A 14975-nucleotide genomic window follows, 5' to 3' on the forward strand; every position below is an offset into this window, starting at 1 on the left:
TTGTTTAAAAGCCCTAAAACCTCTGGCTGCTGTGAAAGTTGCTGTTGATGATACAGTATATTAATCTCTCCTCTCTGAATCAGTGCTTGAATAATCAATAGCCTGTTTTGGTGCTGTGTTGACACGGCTAGCACAAACTCTCTTTCAAATGATTTTGAGTAACAGTACTGAGCTGTCCCCACTTTCGCAAGGGTAAAAATGTCTGTTTGACTATGGTAGCAAAATTTGAAGATTTGCCTTCATGTTTTCAACTCAGTAACGTTTTGGAGGACACAGACTTATTGCTCTATACTTTCTTATGTTTTTAGGTGAAGGGAGTACAAGTGCTGCAGAGTCCACTTTTCCTCATGAAAGTTCAAGAGAACAGCAGCCATCATCTGCCTCGGAGCGGCAGGCCCCTCGACCTCCACAGTCACCACGCAGACCACCGCATCCGTTGCCTCCACGACTAACTATTCATGCTCCTCCGCAAGAACTGGGTCCCCCAGTGCAGGTATAAAATATCTCTAGCAGTTCAGAAGGCTTTATAAAAATGTACTGCATGATTTCTTCTAAATAAGAAGGCTCTAGTTTAAGTGCCCTGCATCTTGTAAAAAGATAATCACTTCTATTTAGCATCCTAAAAAATGGAAGCTGAGCAAACTGACTTAACATGTCTCATTCTTCAGATTATAACTGTACAAGTGAAAGAAGTATTAAAAGCAGTAAAGCACTCATGATGGATTGTGTATCTTGAAACTATTGACTAAAACAACACTGATATAATGAATGTTGATATTTCCACTATAATGACCGTTCTTGAACAGGTTGTAACTCGGACAGATTTGCAAGGATTTTTATTAATCTCTGCCCAGAAGCAGTTTTGGCAAAGGAGTGTGGCTGCTCATTTTCTAAGCTGAACCTTTCATGATCAGTGCCTTACCCACGGTTATGCTTTGATGTAAAGCTGTACGTTTTGTAAAGGGAAGCATCATAGCCCGAATTTTGCAAAAAATATTCTGTTTGCGAGATTATGCTTTACTGTTAACTTGTTCTGAGGCCTGGGGCCTCTGCCTAAGTTTTCTGTCCTCAGTAGAAAATTAAGTAAAATAGTAATGTTAATTGCACTTACCCAGAATTTAAACCAACGTGGTTGTCTTTCATGGTTAGGCCTGGCAGCGGATATGAGATACAGGGTAGCTGCTCTCATGATTTATCCTTTAAAAAGGTGTGATGATGTGCTGAGCAGTGTTGTACACCTCCCTTGACTTATCAGCACATGAACCTATATGAAGCAGGGGAGAGAAGAAAGGAAGTTTTTTGTCTTTCCTGTAAGCTGCAGAGCTGTTGTGGCTGTTGCTTAACAGCTAATATCTGCTTTATCGCTACGCGCTTTCCATGGGCTGCCTGATTTCCCCTTTCCCCCACCTCCTCTGCTGCCATGTGCCTGAACATTGAACAGAATGTCAAAGCCGCAGATGAAAGGAAGAGCAAAGCCTCTGTATAGCAAAAGGCATAAGTTTCGCGTTGGTTCTACCACTTGAGTGAGAGTAGGGAATTCATGAAGGTGAACTTAATGTGATCTTAATATTTTTAGCTTATCCCAGTTATAAGTATTGGCGTCTTGCTATTTTTTTGCAAGAATACAATTAATAAAAATGTGCTTGTTTTCTAAAGATCCTTTTATGTGTTATGAAATACATCCAAATTCAGTAGTCTTTACACACAGTTAAACTGTTTAAATAAACTGCTTTAAAATGGATTTTGATAAACGAACCATTAAAATAAATAAATTTAAATATCTGTTAATGTTTACATATTCTCTCTCCTCTTTATCGTGGAAGCAGTGTCTAAATAACACGCTACTTCCCTCTTTTTCTTCATCGTACTGCTTAATTTTTGTAAAATAACATCTTCCAACTTGCTTGGGATGACTTAAATATATTTCAGTGTGTCCTTCATTCCTATAACTGTTATGGTTTTCTTCATTTAGCCTCTATACTTGGCTCTATTTAAAAAATGATGTTATTAAAACTCCAGAGAAGCATTTATACTTTTTTTTTTTTCTTTCTTTTTTTTACACTATAAAGAGAATCCAGATGACTCGAAGGCAGTCAGTGGGCCGTGGACTTCAGCTAACTCCTGGTATAGGTGGGATGGTAAGTATATGAAAGCCTGCTAGTAAAAACCTGCATTGAGGGAGCATTTATGACTCTTGGGTTTTGTTTTTTGTTTGGGTTTTTTTGTTTTTGTTTGGGGGGGGGTGTTTTGGGGGGATTTGGGGGGGGTTGATTTTTTTTGTTTTTTGGGGTGTTTGGGGGTTTGGGGGGGTTTTGTTGTGTGTGTTGGGTTTTTTGTTGGGTATATTGGGTTTGTTTGGTTTTTTTTTTTTTTTTTTTTTTTTTCAAATAAGGCTAGCAAATAACTTCAGGGGTAGGGAGTGGATATATAAAGTGGAAATGTTATCAAGAAAGAAAATTTCAACCTGATCCTAAGGTAGCATGGTTAATTCAGTTATGCTTTCTGTCCGTCTCCTTCAACTAATTTTGAACCCTTCATCCAGTTTCAACCGACTTTGGCAGAAACAAATTGGTGGATGGACAAACAAGGGGGGAGAGAGGGAGACTGACTAAAAAGTATCCTGCCTAACATCAGAGGCATCATCTTGGTTTTTTTGGTTCTGCTTGGCTTGCATATACATGCCGTTCAATTTCTGCTTGGACATGGCCTTAATACCTACAGCTTCTTGCCCAGACAATAATTGAGCACATGGGTATTTTGAACGTAGGGGTATTTGGAAGGGAAAGATTTGAAAGATAAGGGGAAGGGAAATAAAGTGAATGCCTCATTGAAGATGAGGCAAAAGGGAGCCGAGGTTTCTTGCTTTGTAGGCAGTGTAGAAACAAAGGGCCCAAGTCTATAGGGAACAGATAACATTGTGGAAAAATTCCACATGGTGGGTACATTACAGCAATCCAAGTTAAGAGAGATGATTCCTATCTATATATGAATCAGTCATCCTAAGATTCTTTTGTAGTCAATGGGGAGATGTGGCACTCGCATGATATGGTCATCTCAGCACAGAGTAGATGTCTAAAAATCCATTAGACATCTTGTTCCCTGCAGTGTGGTTTTTTTTTTCCTTGCCTGTAAGAGCGGTCTCTACAACTAGCTCGGATTTAGATGTCTGAAGCTACAGAAGAATTTTTTTAGAATTAAATATGTCTCATTTATGTATTTATTTATTTTGCTAGAAGATTTGGAAAAAGCAAACTAACCTTTAAGTCAGCATGGTAGGAACCCAAAATACATCGTAGCCTCTCATCTCAGTCTTTTTTTTTCCAGCAGCAACACTTCTTTGATGATGAGGACAGAACAGTTCCAAGCACACCAACTCTTGTAGTACCACATCGTACAGATGGATTTGCAGAAGCTATTCAGTAAGTAATTATAAAAATATATATATATAATAATAAAGTTCTGGCATTTTGACTTTCTGTTTTCAGTGGAATGAAGGTAAATTCAAATGAAATGAACTTGTGGTTGGAGTAATGTGCTAAATAGTATTACAACTGTTAGATCACTGCATCCACAAATCAGTTAAAATTGTTTGAATTGTGTATCATAAAACTTATCAACAAATTAGGTGGGAAGTCATCTCCAATGTATCTCCAATGTATTGTAAATTAACTAAGAAAAGATTAAGCAAAAAAAAAAAGGTTGTTTTATTCCCCCCCATATTAATGTTCTAACAGTTTGTAACAAAAGGATAGGTTTTGCGATACTGGTGCTACTGACCAGTTGAAGTAGGAGAAATTCATCTCCATTTTTGGCAGTTAGGAGAGTTCTGGGACATGTTCTGCAATCCACTTAAAACTGAGAATTCATAGGATGAATTAAAAGTAAATAAATAAAAATTCCCCTCAGAACCATTTTACTGTTTTCTCATGCAGTCCAAATAAGTTTGAGAAACTAATTGCCATTTAAGTAGTAATAGCTTAGCTGTTTTTATAGTCATTATTAATTCATTTTGTCCGTAATTTGTTCTCTTGTTTCAGTTGGAAAGTTACCCTTTTTCTGATCATCAGAAAAATTGCAGAATTATTTAAGTCTTTATTTTGATAGTTCCCCCCAGGTAGCTGGAGTTCCTAGATTCAGATTTGGACCCCCTGAAGATATGCCACAAACTAGTTCCAGCCACTCTGATCTTGGTCAGCTTGCATCACAAGGAGGTAAACATGTTCCTTACTCTCTTTTCCATGGTTGTTAGAGTAACAACAAAAATTTTTGTCAAGAGGAAGTAACTCAGTTTTGGGGACTTGTTGCAGTGCGTAAACCTGCTTAACTTACTGCTGTGACTTCTGAATAGTTGTCAGCCCAGAGAGAGAGAGACTAAAGGAAAGTGAAAAGGTTTTTCCTGGTGGGCAGGAGAAAGTTCAAGCAGAATTAAAATATTGAAGGAATGGCTTTTTACTTCAGTTTTCATGTCGCTTTTCATGTAGCTTTTCTGTAGTAAAATAATAGAGGAAAACAGGAAATGCAAATAAACCTTGGGGTAAAGGTTTACCTGCTAAGAAAGAACTAGGCAATATGTCTTTTTTGTCTTTGCTGTTGTCCTGAATCAATCCCTTTCCCTTGCATCCCTGTCAGCATGAAAAGGTTGGTTATTTGAGAACAGCTTACAGCACAATAATGGGGTAAGAAGAAGACTAAAAGTAAAATGAGTAGTGGTATTTTCATAAAGGGTTTACCTTACAACAAATTATAATTAGCTATGGCAGTAAGTTAAAAGCTATTAAAATAACTAAAATCTCACTATTTAAGTACAAAGCACTGGATTTCATCAATTGTCGTTAAAACCTTGTGTATTGCAGGTTTAGGAATGTATGAAACCCCGCTCTTCCTTGCTCATGAGGAAGAATCAGGTGGTCGTAGTGTTCCAACCACACCATTGCAAGTAGCAGCACCAGGTGAGTGGAAGGAAATTTGTAGGATGATGTAAAGATTGGAAGCCTTGATTTTGCAGAAAAGAATGAAAATCATTATTATACTGCTTATTGATACAGCAAGAATATTCCTATTGCCCTTTCCCTGGTGTGCCTAAGACTTCCATAAATTTTCTTTAGGAAGTACAAAATAACTCCATGTTTATTTACTGTCTTGCCTGTATAGTGACAGTTTTTACTGAAAGTACGTCAGCTGACGCTTCGGAGCATGCTTCCCAGTCTGTTCCAATGGTTACGACGTCTACTGGCAATCTGTCCACCACTACAGAGTCTGGAGCAGGCGATGATGGGGATGAAGTTTTTGCAGAGGCAGAATCTGAAGGGTAAACTATGACCTGATTGGTTGACTAAGACTTACTGTCTGAAAAACTGTCTATTAAACCAGGGTTTAATAATTTTGTTAAGTAGTATAATCTTTTGACAGTTTCTTCTAAAAACAAAGTTTTCTTCTGAGAATTTAATATAGCTAATATGAAAGTCACTTTTTTTTTTTTTAACTATTTGTTCAAACTGTAAAAGACTCTAATAGTCAAGAACTGAAGGTAAAGACCCCAATTTGAAGAACTGGTGTTTGTAGAATAAAGGCTAAAGCATTCTTTTTTGTGAATTAAGAAAAATTGCTCCTTATTATAAGGGAAGCATATACACTTCTGTCATTGAGTTAAGGCAGTGCAAGTACAAAAATTAACACAAGAAGGGAGAAATAAGTAAGCAGTTCTTAAGAATTTGATAGACAAATGATTCTGTCTCCCACTTTGCCAGTGCAAATTTTTTTAATATATTTGTAATAGTTTTGTGTTATGATCAATTAGTTTATGAATCTAAAAGGGGTTTAATTATATTTTATGATATTTTTTATTTTTATGATTATTATTGCTTGCATAATAATAAAAGGTGTGTAGTTCACAATTTACCTAAACTTTTATCTACTGGCTGTAGAAGTTTTAGTCATAAGTAATTGAAATGTTATTGCTGAAAATTAAATGTTTCAGTTGGTTTTCTTGATGTAGTTCCAGCATGCGTTACAGTGGTCTGACTACATTGCACTTTTGAGTAGTTCAAGCTTAGGATGAGTATCCTAATGTTAAGGCCTCAAATTTGTTTTCTTACACAACCATCTTATCCTTAGTGGAGTAGAAATATATTCACAGTGGAATTAAATGGTTCATGGAACAATCTGTAGTTCAAAATAGGCATTTAACATGAAGGGGGAGTTGCAAATAGAGTACATGTATTTCCCACAACTTAGTATCAGTTTTAGTTACCATCTTCTAATGTCTTTTATTTATTAATCAATGTAAACATAATGTAAGTTACATAATGTAAGTAATGTATAATTTTCTTTCTTTTCTCCAGCCCTTTAATGCTCTAGTTGCCTTTTGACTCTGATATATGATGTTAAAATATAGCTGTATTGTTCTCTTTTTTTTATTGGCTTTTGAAGACCAAATAACTTAGGTATTGCACCAGTAAGTGATTTTTAGCCCCTCAATGGTAGTCCCTCCCTTACTTCATTCTTTGCTTGTCTAAGCATACAAACAATAATTTTTCTCCCAATTATTAACTAGCTTCTTTGACCTTATATGAGGCAACTATTATGCTGGATATGCATCTTGAACTGGGCTGCATATCAAGGAAATTATATTGTTATTTTTCTAAAAAACAGATCATTCTTTAATCTCTCATAATTGAGGCGGGGGAACAGGATGAAGGAGGAGAAAGCCTATGAAAATTTCCAGGGAAAGACACTTGGTTAGATATCTTTCTGCACTAAAAAGATGCTAGTTTCGTGGGCTTTTTTGACGTTATGTGAGTATACTTATATGTCTATGTTATTCTTTTCTCTTACAGAATTACTTCGGAAGCTGGCCTGGAAATTGATAGCCAACAAGAAGAAGAATCTGTTCAAGCATCTGATGAGTCAGATCTTCCTTCTACTAGTCAAGATCCTCCTTCTAGTTCATCTGCAGGTACTGGTTTATTGCTGAAACAGGTTGTTTCTTGCCATTTGATTAAGTGTGGGAATTTTTGAACCAGTATCATGCACTGTTGATAGCCAAGATCTACAAAATAAGATAGCAAATCTTACTTAGAACTTAAGGCAAGAACACGTTTAGGTGCCTTTGGTCTTAATGGCAAGTCACTTTTACCTGGACATCAGAAACTGGAGTAGACTGCAGTAAAAATAATGCTTCCAGGAGCAAAAGTTACTTGATGCATTGGTGGTTCTGTCCACTGTTATTTTTGATGTCAAATTCAAAAGTACTTTTTCATTCAATTAAGTTGTCAATAGTAAGTAAATCACTGTTCAGTTACTGATTTACCAGTAAGCATAGATATGAAAGAAATGCCAAACTTACTAATTCTGAGGCTTTTATTTATTATCAGATGTCAATGAACTAAGATGCACCTTCATAATTTTAAAGTAAATTCAAGAGCACAGATGTGTATCAAGTCATGTAAACGTCAACAGCGATAAAGCGTATCAGACACTAGACATTCTCCCCTATGTTTCCCCTTCTTCACAGACACAAGTAGTAATCAGCCTAAGCCGTTTCGACGCGTCAGGCTTCAGCCACCAACATTAAGAACTGGTGTCCGTGGTCGTCAGTTCAACAGACAGAGGGGTAAGCATTTGTCATTGCTCAGATTAGGGCTTTTTTCTTCAAATCAATTTTTAATAGTTTCTTCCTTTGGTGACCATACACGTGGTACTACTTTAAGTGTTTGTGATTATTTGTAAGACATTGAATAATACAGCATCCCTGCCCTAGCTTTCAATGTTAGCCTAAGAATGTGGTAGGATTCATGTTGATATGTTAGCCTGAGCATTTTTTTGATAGGCAGACTTTCTTCTTATGCAGCACTTGGTTCTTATCAATGGAAAGAAAGAGAATGCCAGTAGATCTTAAACATAACAAAATTAAAAAAAAAAAAACAAAAAATAATGTTAGGACGTAACTTTAGAACTCTTAGTTTGTAAGATTAGAGCTCAGTTTCCATCTGGTACTACATAAGGGTTCTAGTCATTATATCACTAAGTCTTACTCTGATTAAAGAAAATACAGTGGTTTTTTTTTTATAGCAATATAGAGTTAAAGCAGGAAAATAAATTTTTGTTTAACTTCTGTTGTAAGAAAAATCCTCAGATGAAGTGTATTCAGTTTGACATTATTTTAACAATGTAGACAACTTGATTTATATATTTCAATGCTAGTAACTAGTATTTCTTTAAAAAAAAAAAAAAAGAGGAGGAAGAGCTAGGATAGATATCCTTCATAGTCTATCACCATTTCTTTATTAACCAACAGGAGGGGCTAATTGCTTTCAATTATGATTAAGAGTGCTATACTTGTTCCTTTGGCACACAGCCTGAGACAGTTAAGGACCACAAGTCAACAACATTCTCTTAGATGGCAAAACAATAATGTATCCGTACCACAGGGCTAAGGGGAGGAAAAGAGAGGCTGAATTTCACCAGAAGGGAAGTGTTCCTTTGCATGAGGACTTTCTTAGAGAAGAATAAAGTAGCACATATACCAGTGTTTGATTAAAGGGGTGAAAAGGACTTCTATTAATTCATTTGTTTTCTTTCCCAACACAGGTGTAACTCATGCAATGGGAGGCAGAGGAGGCCTGAACAGAGGCAATATTAGTTAAATGATCTGTAAAGTCTTTACAGCTGTGTATAAAAAGTGCCAGTTTGCCTGTGGTTGCTTTAGTGCAATGAAAGCAGAGCTTAAAGCAGCGTTTTATACTTAGATTTGTGTGCACACAATTCAATGTCTTTATTAATAAAATTAGACAAACTGTCAACATTAAAATGGCATTTTTTTAAAAAAAAATCCTGTGGTGTGCATCACTTAGGACAGTTGTACCAGTCCTTGGATACCGTCTTTCCAGTGAGATAAGTAACAGACGTTGCTGTTTTGCTGCCCACATCCAAACTGTAGTACCGATCTGAAAAGAAGAAATGCGGGAATTAAATTCCAGAAACTACATTTAGTACATGAAAAGACTTCTGCATTGAAATTAAAACCTTCCTTTTAATTTCATTTTGTCATGACTAGTAGATTATCATTCCTCATGTTTGGAGTTGAGAGAGGCTCTAAATATCAATTTTTAGCCTAGCATTTGATTTTTTGAGATGTATTTCTTTGTGTTTAGCAAAGATTTTCGGTACTGTTAATAATTAAATCTTGCCCAAGAACAGAGACCTTCAATAACAGGGATTAGGAAAGAATACACTTATATTACTAGAACACAGTAGTAGTTTGTAGAATTTAGAAATCAAACAAGCTAGAAATAAAACAATCCTGAACTTGACTGTAAGAGTGGGACTTCTGTGGTCCCCAAGTGTGAATTAGCCTACCTTTTCTAAGGTTAGGAGTTATATCCTAATGGAAAAGACATACTTCAGTGTCCTGTGTTTGGATATGGCTAGTACTTTGAGCTTTTTTTTTGAATAATCAAAATTCTGAGGAATGCCTTGACATGATTCTGGCTAGAAGGAAAGGATCTACTCAATCTGTAACCGGATGTTTTTTCCTCTGAAGTAAAAAGGTTCATGTCCCTCCTGAATTTTTGTCAGAAACATAGTTCCATTGAAGCCCCTGACAAAGCTATCAATGTAATGGTCCAAGGATTTCAATCTGTCATTAATATAATTCTGCATCTAAGTGTCCTTCCCCCCACCCCCATAAAGCCTTTTTCTATAAGCCTCAACTCCTACGGCAAGGCATGCCACAGCTGGCTGGTTTGAATCATTGTACCTCAGTGCTACTAGCTGTCCTCTAATGACTGATTTGTTAAAGAAACATCTCTTAATTACAGGCAACATTTTAGCTCTCGTTGCTTTTTTATGGTTCTTGTTTAAGATTAGTCTTGCAGAATCACAAGTGGTAACAGCACACTTCAAACAGCTCAGAGATACTTGGGCTTCTTTCTTCCCCGTCCCTTCAGTCCTTTGAGCTATAGTAACTTGCATTAGCTTTAACTTACTGCTGGAGAAGGCATAATAATCATAGCCATCTGGTTTATTGTAGTTTGGTACTGATACGGTTGAATGAATTACTTTCGGGAGTCCTCTCCAGTAGGCAGTGATTTTAACTTCCTTACGTAAGATTTCTGCAAGCAAAAGGAAACTAAATGAGGAGGTGTCACAGTGTATCTGCTATAAGCTATCATTTGCTTGTATAATTTACAGCAAGAGAGAACTATAAAGCTGAAAAATTTTAAAGTACTATATTAAAAAATGGAACAGAATGTTGTGTTTCAGAAACCACTAAGATTAAAACAGCTGTATAAAAGAAACTTAATAAACATAAATTACCAGATGGATATGGATTGATTCTGACAGTCTGGAAAGCCTGCAATCTTACTGCACGTTGAAAGCGTCTCCTTATTACAAGTCTTGGGACATAAGCTGGGTATTTTATGGTAAGCCGGGCTTTATTTTTGCACTTCTTGGCTGGTTCTTGTTTGTACACATATTGCTGTATTTTGCCACCTTAAAAAAAAAAAAAAAAAACTAAATCAGAAATGAAAATGTCATCAATAGCCATATCACAGGTACAAAGATCAGAGCATCATTTTAATGCCTCTGCCGCTGTCTAAATGCTGTTGCAGCTTTCTATATCCCTTCCTACGTTTTGAGGTCTAAAAGCCTGGCTCTGAGCAGCGCTTCCAGAAGCGGCAGGAGGGGCTGCAGTCTCGGCGGAGCGGCTGCGGCAAGCGCGGTGCTGGGGAGCTGCTGCCTCTGTCGGCACGCGTTCTGCACCCTCGCGCCTCGCCGGCAGCGAGAGGGGAACACCGTCTGTCTCTTCGGGTAGTGAAGGCAAAGGCTGTTGTCCAGGAAAGTACCGTAGCACTTTGCATTTCTTTAACCTCAGCTTTTTTTAAATTCAGATAACAATTCTTATGTTGGTAGTACATCATTCATATACGATAAGGAAACTACTTTCATTTAAAACACGAAACAAAGGTTTCAACCAAGAAAGAGGTGAGGGAAACTTCTAAACACAGTTACAAGCTAATAAGCTTGGCTGAAGCCTTCCACTGTCTGATTAACCTGTGACTGAATTTTACCACCAGATAAAATTTTCTTTAATGTTTGTCTGATAACATGCTGGAGCCTGTCCCTTGCAGTCCTGTCTATTCTGAAAAGCAGTTTAAGCTCTCTAAGTACTGACAGAAATTTTTAGTGCCTCCAGCTATCTTTTAGCGTGCTCTGTGGCCACTTATGGGTTGGGGTTTTTTTGAAGGAAATAGTCTGTCAGTCACAAGAAATCATGTTTTTCTCCCTGCCCAGTGTAATTCAAGCACCTGGTGGTGGTTACATGAACTTTTGAACTGTCAGGCCTACCTTTTTTGATAAAATACACAGATTCGGGTCTGTTGTTGTGTCTCGCCACGGGGAGGGCTGCTATTATCTTCCCGCTGAGCCCCGCAAAGCCTCTTGCGAGGGCTTTGGGATAGCCTTTATCCATTACGCCGTCGGTGAACCGCCAGTAGAGGGAATTCTGGCAATTTAAGCAAAAGCAGAGCTTCAGAGGAAATTCCTTGCTGGTAGCTGAGCTTCAATACACACGCGAAAAACAATCGTGACGCTAGCACTTTGATAACTACACCGTGAGGCTGACTGAAACCTTCCGTTCCACGTCCATAAGAACGGAAAATTATTACAGCTTCTTGCTCATAAATACTCAATACTTATATCTGCTGTAATCTCGAACACTGAACTTTGAGAACATTACTAAATGAAGGAGTTTGCTGTCTAAATCTATAGATTTTAGCAGGCAGGAAAAGCTGCTTAGAAGTCCAGGGCTGCAAGACTAATTGGGCAATAATGGGCACAGTGTTTTTAATCAGGTGCCTCGTTACTAGCCACGAGTTGAGCCTGCGTTCGGGCGAGGGGAAGCACCTGCGAAGCTCTCCCCACCTTGATGAAGAAGGTTTTGCCGTCGCAGTTGCACCTGGAGAAGACGGTGTCGATGGGGGACGGGATGCCCCAGCCGTCGGCGATCCGGCGCGGCTCGGCCGTCGGCGGGCTCCGGCCGTTCAGCAGCCAGTAGTAGTGACCTGCGGAGACACGGCAGCGGCAGCACTGAAACACCGGGGTGCCGCCGGAGGGGTGAGCGGCCGCGCGGGGCGCCGGCAGGAGAGGGACCTGGGTGCCCAGGAGGCCGCTTACCTCGGAAAACAGCCAGGGTCCCGTTTTGCAGAGCGACCATGCCGTCCGCCGGCTTCCCGTTGCACAGGTTCTTCTCCTCTTTTATGTGCGCTACAAAATAGTGTGGGTTTAATTTTATTTTTTTTTAAACAAAAAGTACGCCATTAAACCCCCCCCCCCCATGTTCAGTTAAATGTGGCTCCTTGCATGTAAAAATAATTCTAATTTAGGGTTCTGATTCAGGCCTCCATCTGATCCTCATCATACAAATAGTTTAATTACTCATTTGAGATAAATTCTTGAAAAGTTCAATGTCCTAGGAGTATAAAAATAGGTGTTTGTATAGCTAGGTACAGATATCGTCATTTATTAGCGGTTTACCTCAGTGCCTGTGCTTCAGGAAAAGGTAAGCCTATAAATGCACTATGTGCTATGTTTCATATTTAACTTCTTGATGCTTAGTGGTTTTATGTGCTATTTTTCATATTTAATTTCTTCACACTTAGTGGTATTTTGTGCTATGTTTCATATTTAAATTTTTCATGCTTAGTGATGTTTACCTGATGTTTCCCCAAGCTTCCCTGGTGGGTTCCCCCTTGCCCCTTATTTCTTAAAAATGTGTTTAAATTTACTTCCAGTTAAATATGAAGCAAGGATGAATGTTTTGATCAAAATTACTTGCTTTTTCTTTTTTTCTAAAACATAAAAGACTGCTTTCTTCACCAAGTGCCTGTCAATATATGCTTGAAAAAGAACCTGGGGGCTATATCATAGTAAAATAAATAGTGAGGGCATGTATAATGGCAAAAAGCACAGAGAAAAGAAAATACAAGGAAGATTTCTTGTTTTTCTTATGCATGTGACTACAAAGTGCCAGATTAGGTACCGTGACTAATAGTGGCCATTCGTGAGATGTGAAAGTTTATATTCTCTCTCCTCGACTTTTTTGTTTGCATTACCGTAGTGCTTACAGCAAACGCTTTTCATCAGGGCTGACTACTGAAATAAAATCATGCCCTAAACGACTTGAAAACTTAGGTAAAATTAAAAATTACTCTACCAGCAGTCACGACGCCAGGAGCCGCGGCCCCGCGACCCCGGCCGGGCACCGGGGCAGGAGCGCCGGCTTCCCCTGGCGCGGGGCGGAAAGGCCTGGCGGGTCTTTTGCCCGCTGGACCTCTTCCCGGGATGCTCTCCGGTGGGGTCACCGGCGCCTTCGTGCCCAGCGGGAAGCAGTTGCCTTGCATTCCTCCCGTCAAAGCTGGGAAGTCCCCGGGCTGTATCAAAGGCTTAACGTGTCTCGGAGGCTCCTCTTTTACCGGCAGACGTTCGGCAAGAGGCTCGTCTCTTGTGTCCGTAGTCGCCCCGGAAGCCACAGCTGGCTTGGCTGTCCCTTTAGAAACAGCCGACGTTTCTTTCACTGTGACCTTCTTATCTGCCGTAGTTGTGGCATCTTCCGGGGTTTTTTTGGTTGCGGCAGTAGGTTTTTTGGTGGTTGTCTCTTTTTTGTTAGCTGTCGTTGTCTCTTTACTGGGACCGGCAGCTTCTTCCTTCGTGCCCGTGGTCGCGCCTTTGACGAGAGTCGTCGTTTCTTTACGGGTACCAGCCGGAGCGACGGCTGTGGGTCCTTCTGCTGCAGCCCTCGTGGCTGTTGTCACAGTCCCCACGGCCTGGGGAGCTGAACCTGTTTGGGCAGCTGCGGTCAGCGCGGCGGGTTTAGGCATGGGAGTCGTCTGTTCTTCAGCCGCTGTTGTTGTCACGGTCGCTGCAGCCACCGGATGTTTTTCTTTTTTAGCTGTTGATGTTAACGCCTCTTTTGGCACGGGTGTTTTATCTTGTCTAGCTGGGGCCGTTTCCTTTCCTTTAGCTGTTGTTACAATCTTTTTGCCCACCGTAGTCATGTCCATTTTAGCTGTTGTTGTTACAGCTTCTTTGGCTGCAGGAGTTGAATCTGGAGTATTGCCTTTACCTTCAGGAGATTCATCTGCTTTAGCTGTCATCGCCACAGACTCTTTAACTGCAGGGGTTTTGTCTTTCTTAGCTGTCGTCGTTATCTCTTCTTTCACTGTGGTGGTTTCTTTTTTACTTGTCTCTTTGGTTACTGGAGTCCTAACTGTTTTAGCTGTCGTACTGGCTTTTTTGTCTGCTATTGTTACAATCTCTTTGTCTGTAGCAGCTGTGTCTGGTTTAACTGTCATTGTTGTCTCTTTGGCTCTTGTGGTGGTTTCTTTACCTGTTGTAGTTGCTGTCGTGGTGGTCATTATGCTTGCTTCATCCGCAGTGGCTGCTGAGTCTGCCTTGTCAAAAACTAGGGGCTCTTCAGATACAGTCGTTTTAGCTGCTGTTGTCGCTGTCTTTTGTCCTGCTGTAGTCATGTCTTCTTCAGGTGTGGTGGTTGCCACTTTTGGTGCAAGAGTTGTAATTTTTTTAGCTGCCTCAGTGGCCGCAGAAGTAGTCTCCTTGTCTTTAGGGGTGGTGGGAGCATCTGCCTTGGTCGTGGCTGCCTCGGTGGCCGCAGGAGTAGTCTCTTCTTTTTTAGGGGTGGTGGGAGCATCTGCCTTGGTCGTGGCTGCCTTGGTGGCCGCAGGAGTAGTCTCCTTGTCTTTAGGGGTGGTGGGAGCATCTGCCTTGGTCGTGGCTGCCTCGGTGGCCGCAGGAGTAGTCTCTTCTTTTTTAGGGGTGGTGGGAGCATCTGCCTTGGTCATGGCTGCCTCGGTGGCCGCAGGAGGAGTCTCTTCTTTTTTAGGGGTGGTGGGAGGATCTGCCTTGGTCGTGGCTGCCTCGGTGGCCGCAGGAGTAGTCTCTTCTTTTTTATGGGT

The 14975-nt window shown here is 39.9% G+C and overlaps 2 protein-coding genes across 7 annotated transcripts in view; one reads left to right on the forward strand and one right to left on the reverse strand.

The window, feature by feature from the left end:
- Positions 1–8801, forward strand: part of TPR (translocated promoter region, nuclear basket protein) — a 41648-nt gene extending 32847 nt beyond the window's left edge. For 2 of the 4 annotated variants that reach the window (XM_067300527.1, XM_067300529.1), the window contains exons 43-51: positions 309–493; positions 2070–2138; positions 3310–3419; positions 4105–4211; positions 4854–4949; positions 5152–5308; positions 6837–6955; positions 7514–7612; positions 8590–8801. In XM_067300527.1, coding sequence (XP_067156628.1) covers positions 309–493; positions 2070–2138; positions 3310–3419; positions 4105–4211; positions 4854–4949; positions 5152–5308; positions 6837–6955; positions 7514–7612; positions 8590–8645 — 998 coding nt within the window. In that variant the 3' untranslated portion in view covers positions 8646–8801. The remainder of the gene's footprint in view (positions 1–308; positions 494–2069; positions 2139–3309; positions 3420–4104; positions 4212–4853; positions 4950–5151; positions 5309–6836; positions 6956–7513; positions 7613–8589) is intronic. The other 2 variants (XM_067300530.1, XM_067300531.1) reach the window with 2 other exon arrangements.
- A 43-nt stretch (positions 8802–8844) lies between these two features.
- Positions 8845–14878, reverse strand: PRG4 (proteoglycan 4). Of its 3 annotated transcripts, XM_067300533.1 has the most exons (7): positions 13217–14878; positions 12178–12267; positions 11926–12065; positions 11350–11506; positions 10318–10494; positions 9987–10112; positions 8845–8945 (listed from the first exon to the last, which is right to left on the reverse strand). In XM_067300533.1, the coding sequence occupies exons 1-7, from the start codon at positions 14859–14861 to the stop codon at positions 8845–8847; spliced, it is 2436 nt and encodes an 811-aa protein (XP_067156634.1). In that variant the 5' UTR covers positions 14862–14878. The 3 variants fall into 3 exon arrangements, with proteins under 3 accessions (XP_067156634.1, XP_067156635.1, XP_067156633.1); XM_067300534.1 differs by lacking the exon at positions 9987–10112; XM_067300532.1 differs by having other exon boundaries at positions 8857–10112.
- Between the last annotated feature and the right edge of the window lie 97 nt (positions 14879–14975).

The sequence above is a fragment of the Apteryx mantelli genome, chromosome 8 (assembly GCF_036417845.1).
Source record: "Apteryx mantelli isolate bAptMan1 chromosome 8, bAptMan1.hap1, whole genome shotgun sequence".
Classification (NCBI taxonomy): domain Eukaryota; kingdom Metazoa; phylum Chordata; class Aves; order Apterygiformes; family Apterygidae; genus Apteryx; species Apteryx mantelli.

Excerpts from the sequence above, each read along its gene's own strand:
- PRG4 (XM_067300532.1), bottom strand. The coding sequence starts at position 14,861 with ATGACCAAGGCAGATGCTCCCACCACCCCTAAAAAAGAAGAGACTACT. Across the intron at positions 10,495-11,349 it reads TGTGTATTTTATCAAAAAAG|GTGGCAAAATACAGCAATAT; the intron begins GTAGGCCTGACA and ends TTTTTTTTTAAG. Across the intron at positions 10,113-10,317 it reads AATCAATCCATATCCATCTG|AAATCTTACGTAAGGAAGTT; the intron begins GTAATTTATGTT and ends TTTTGCTTGCAG.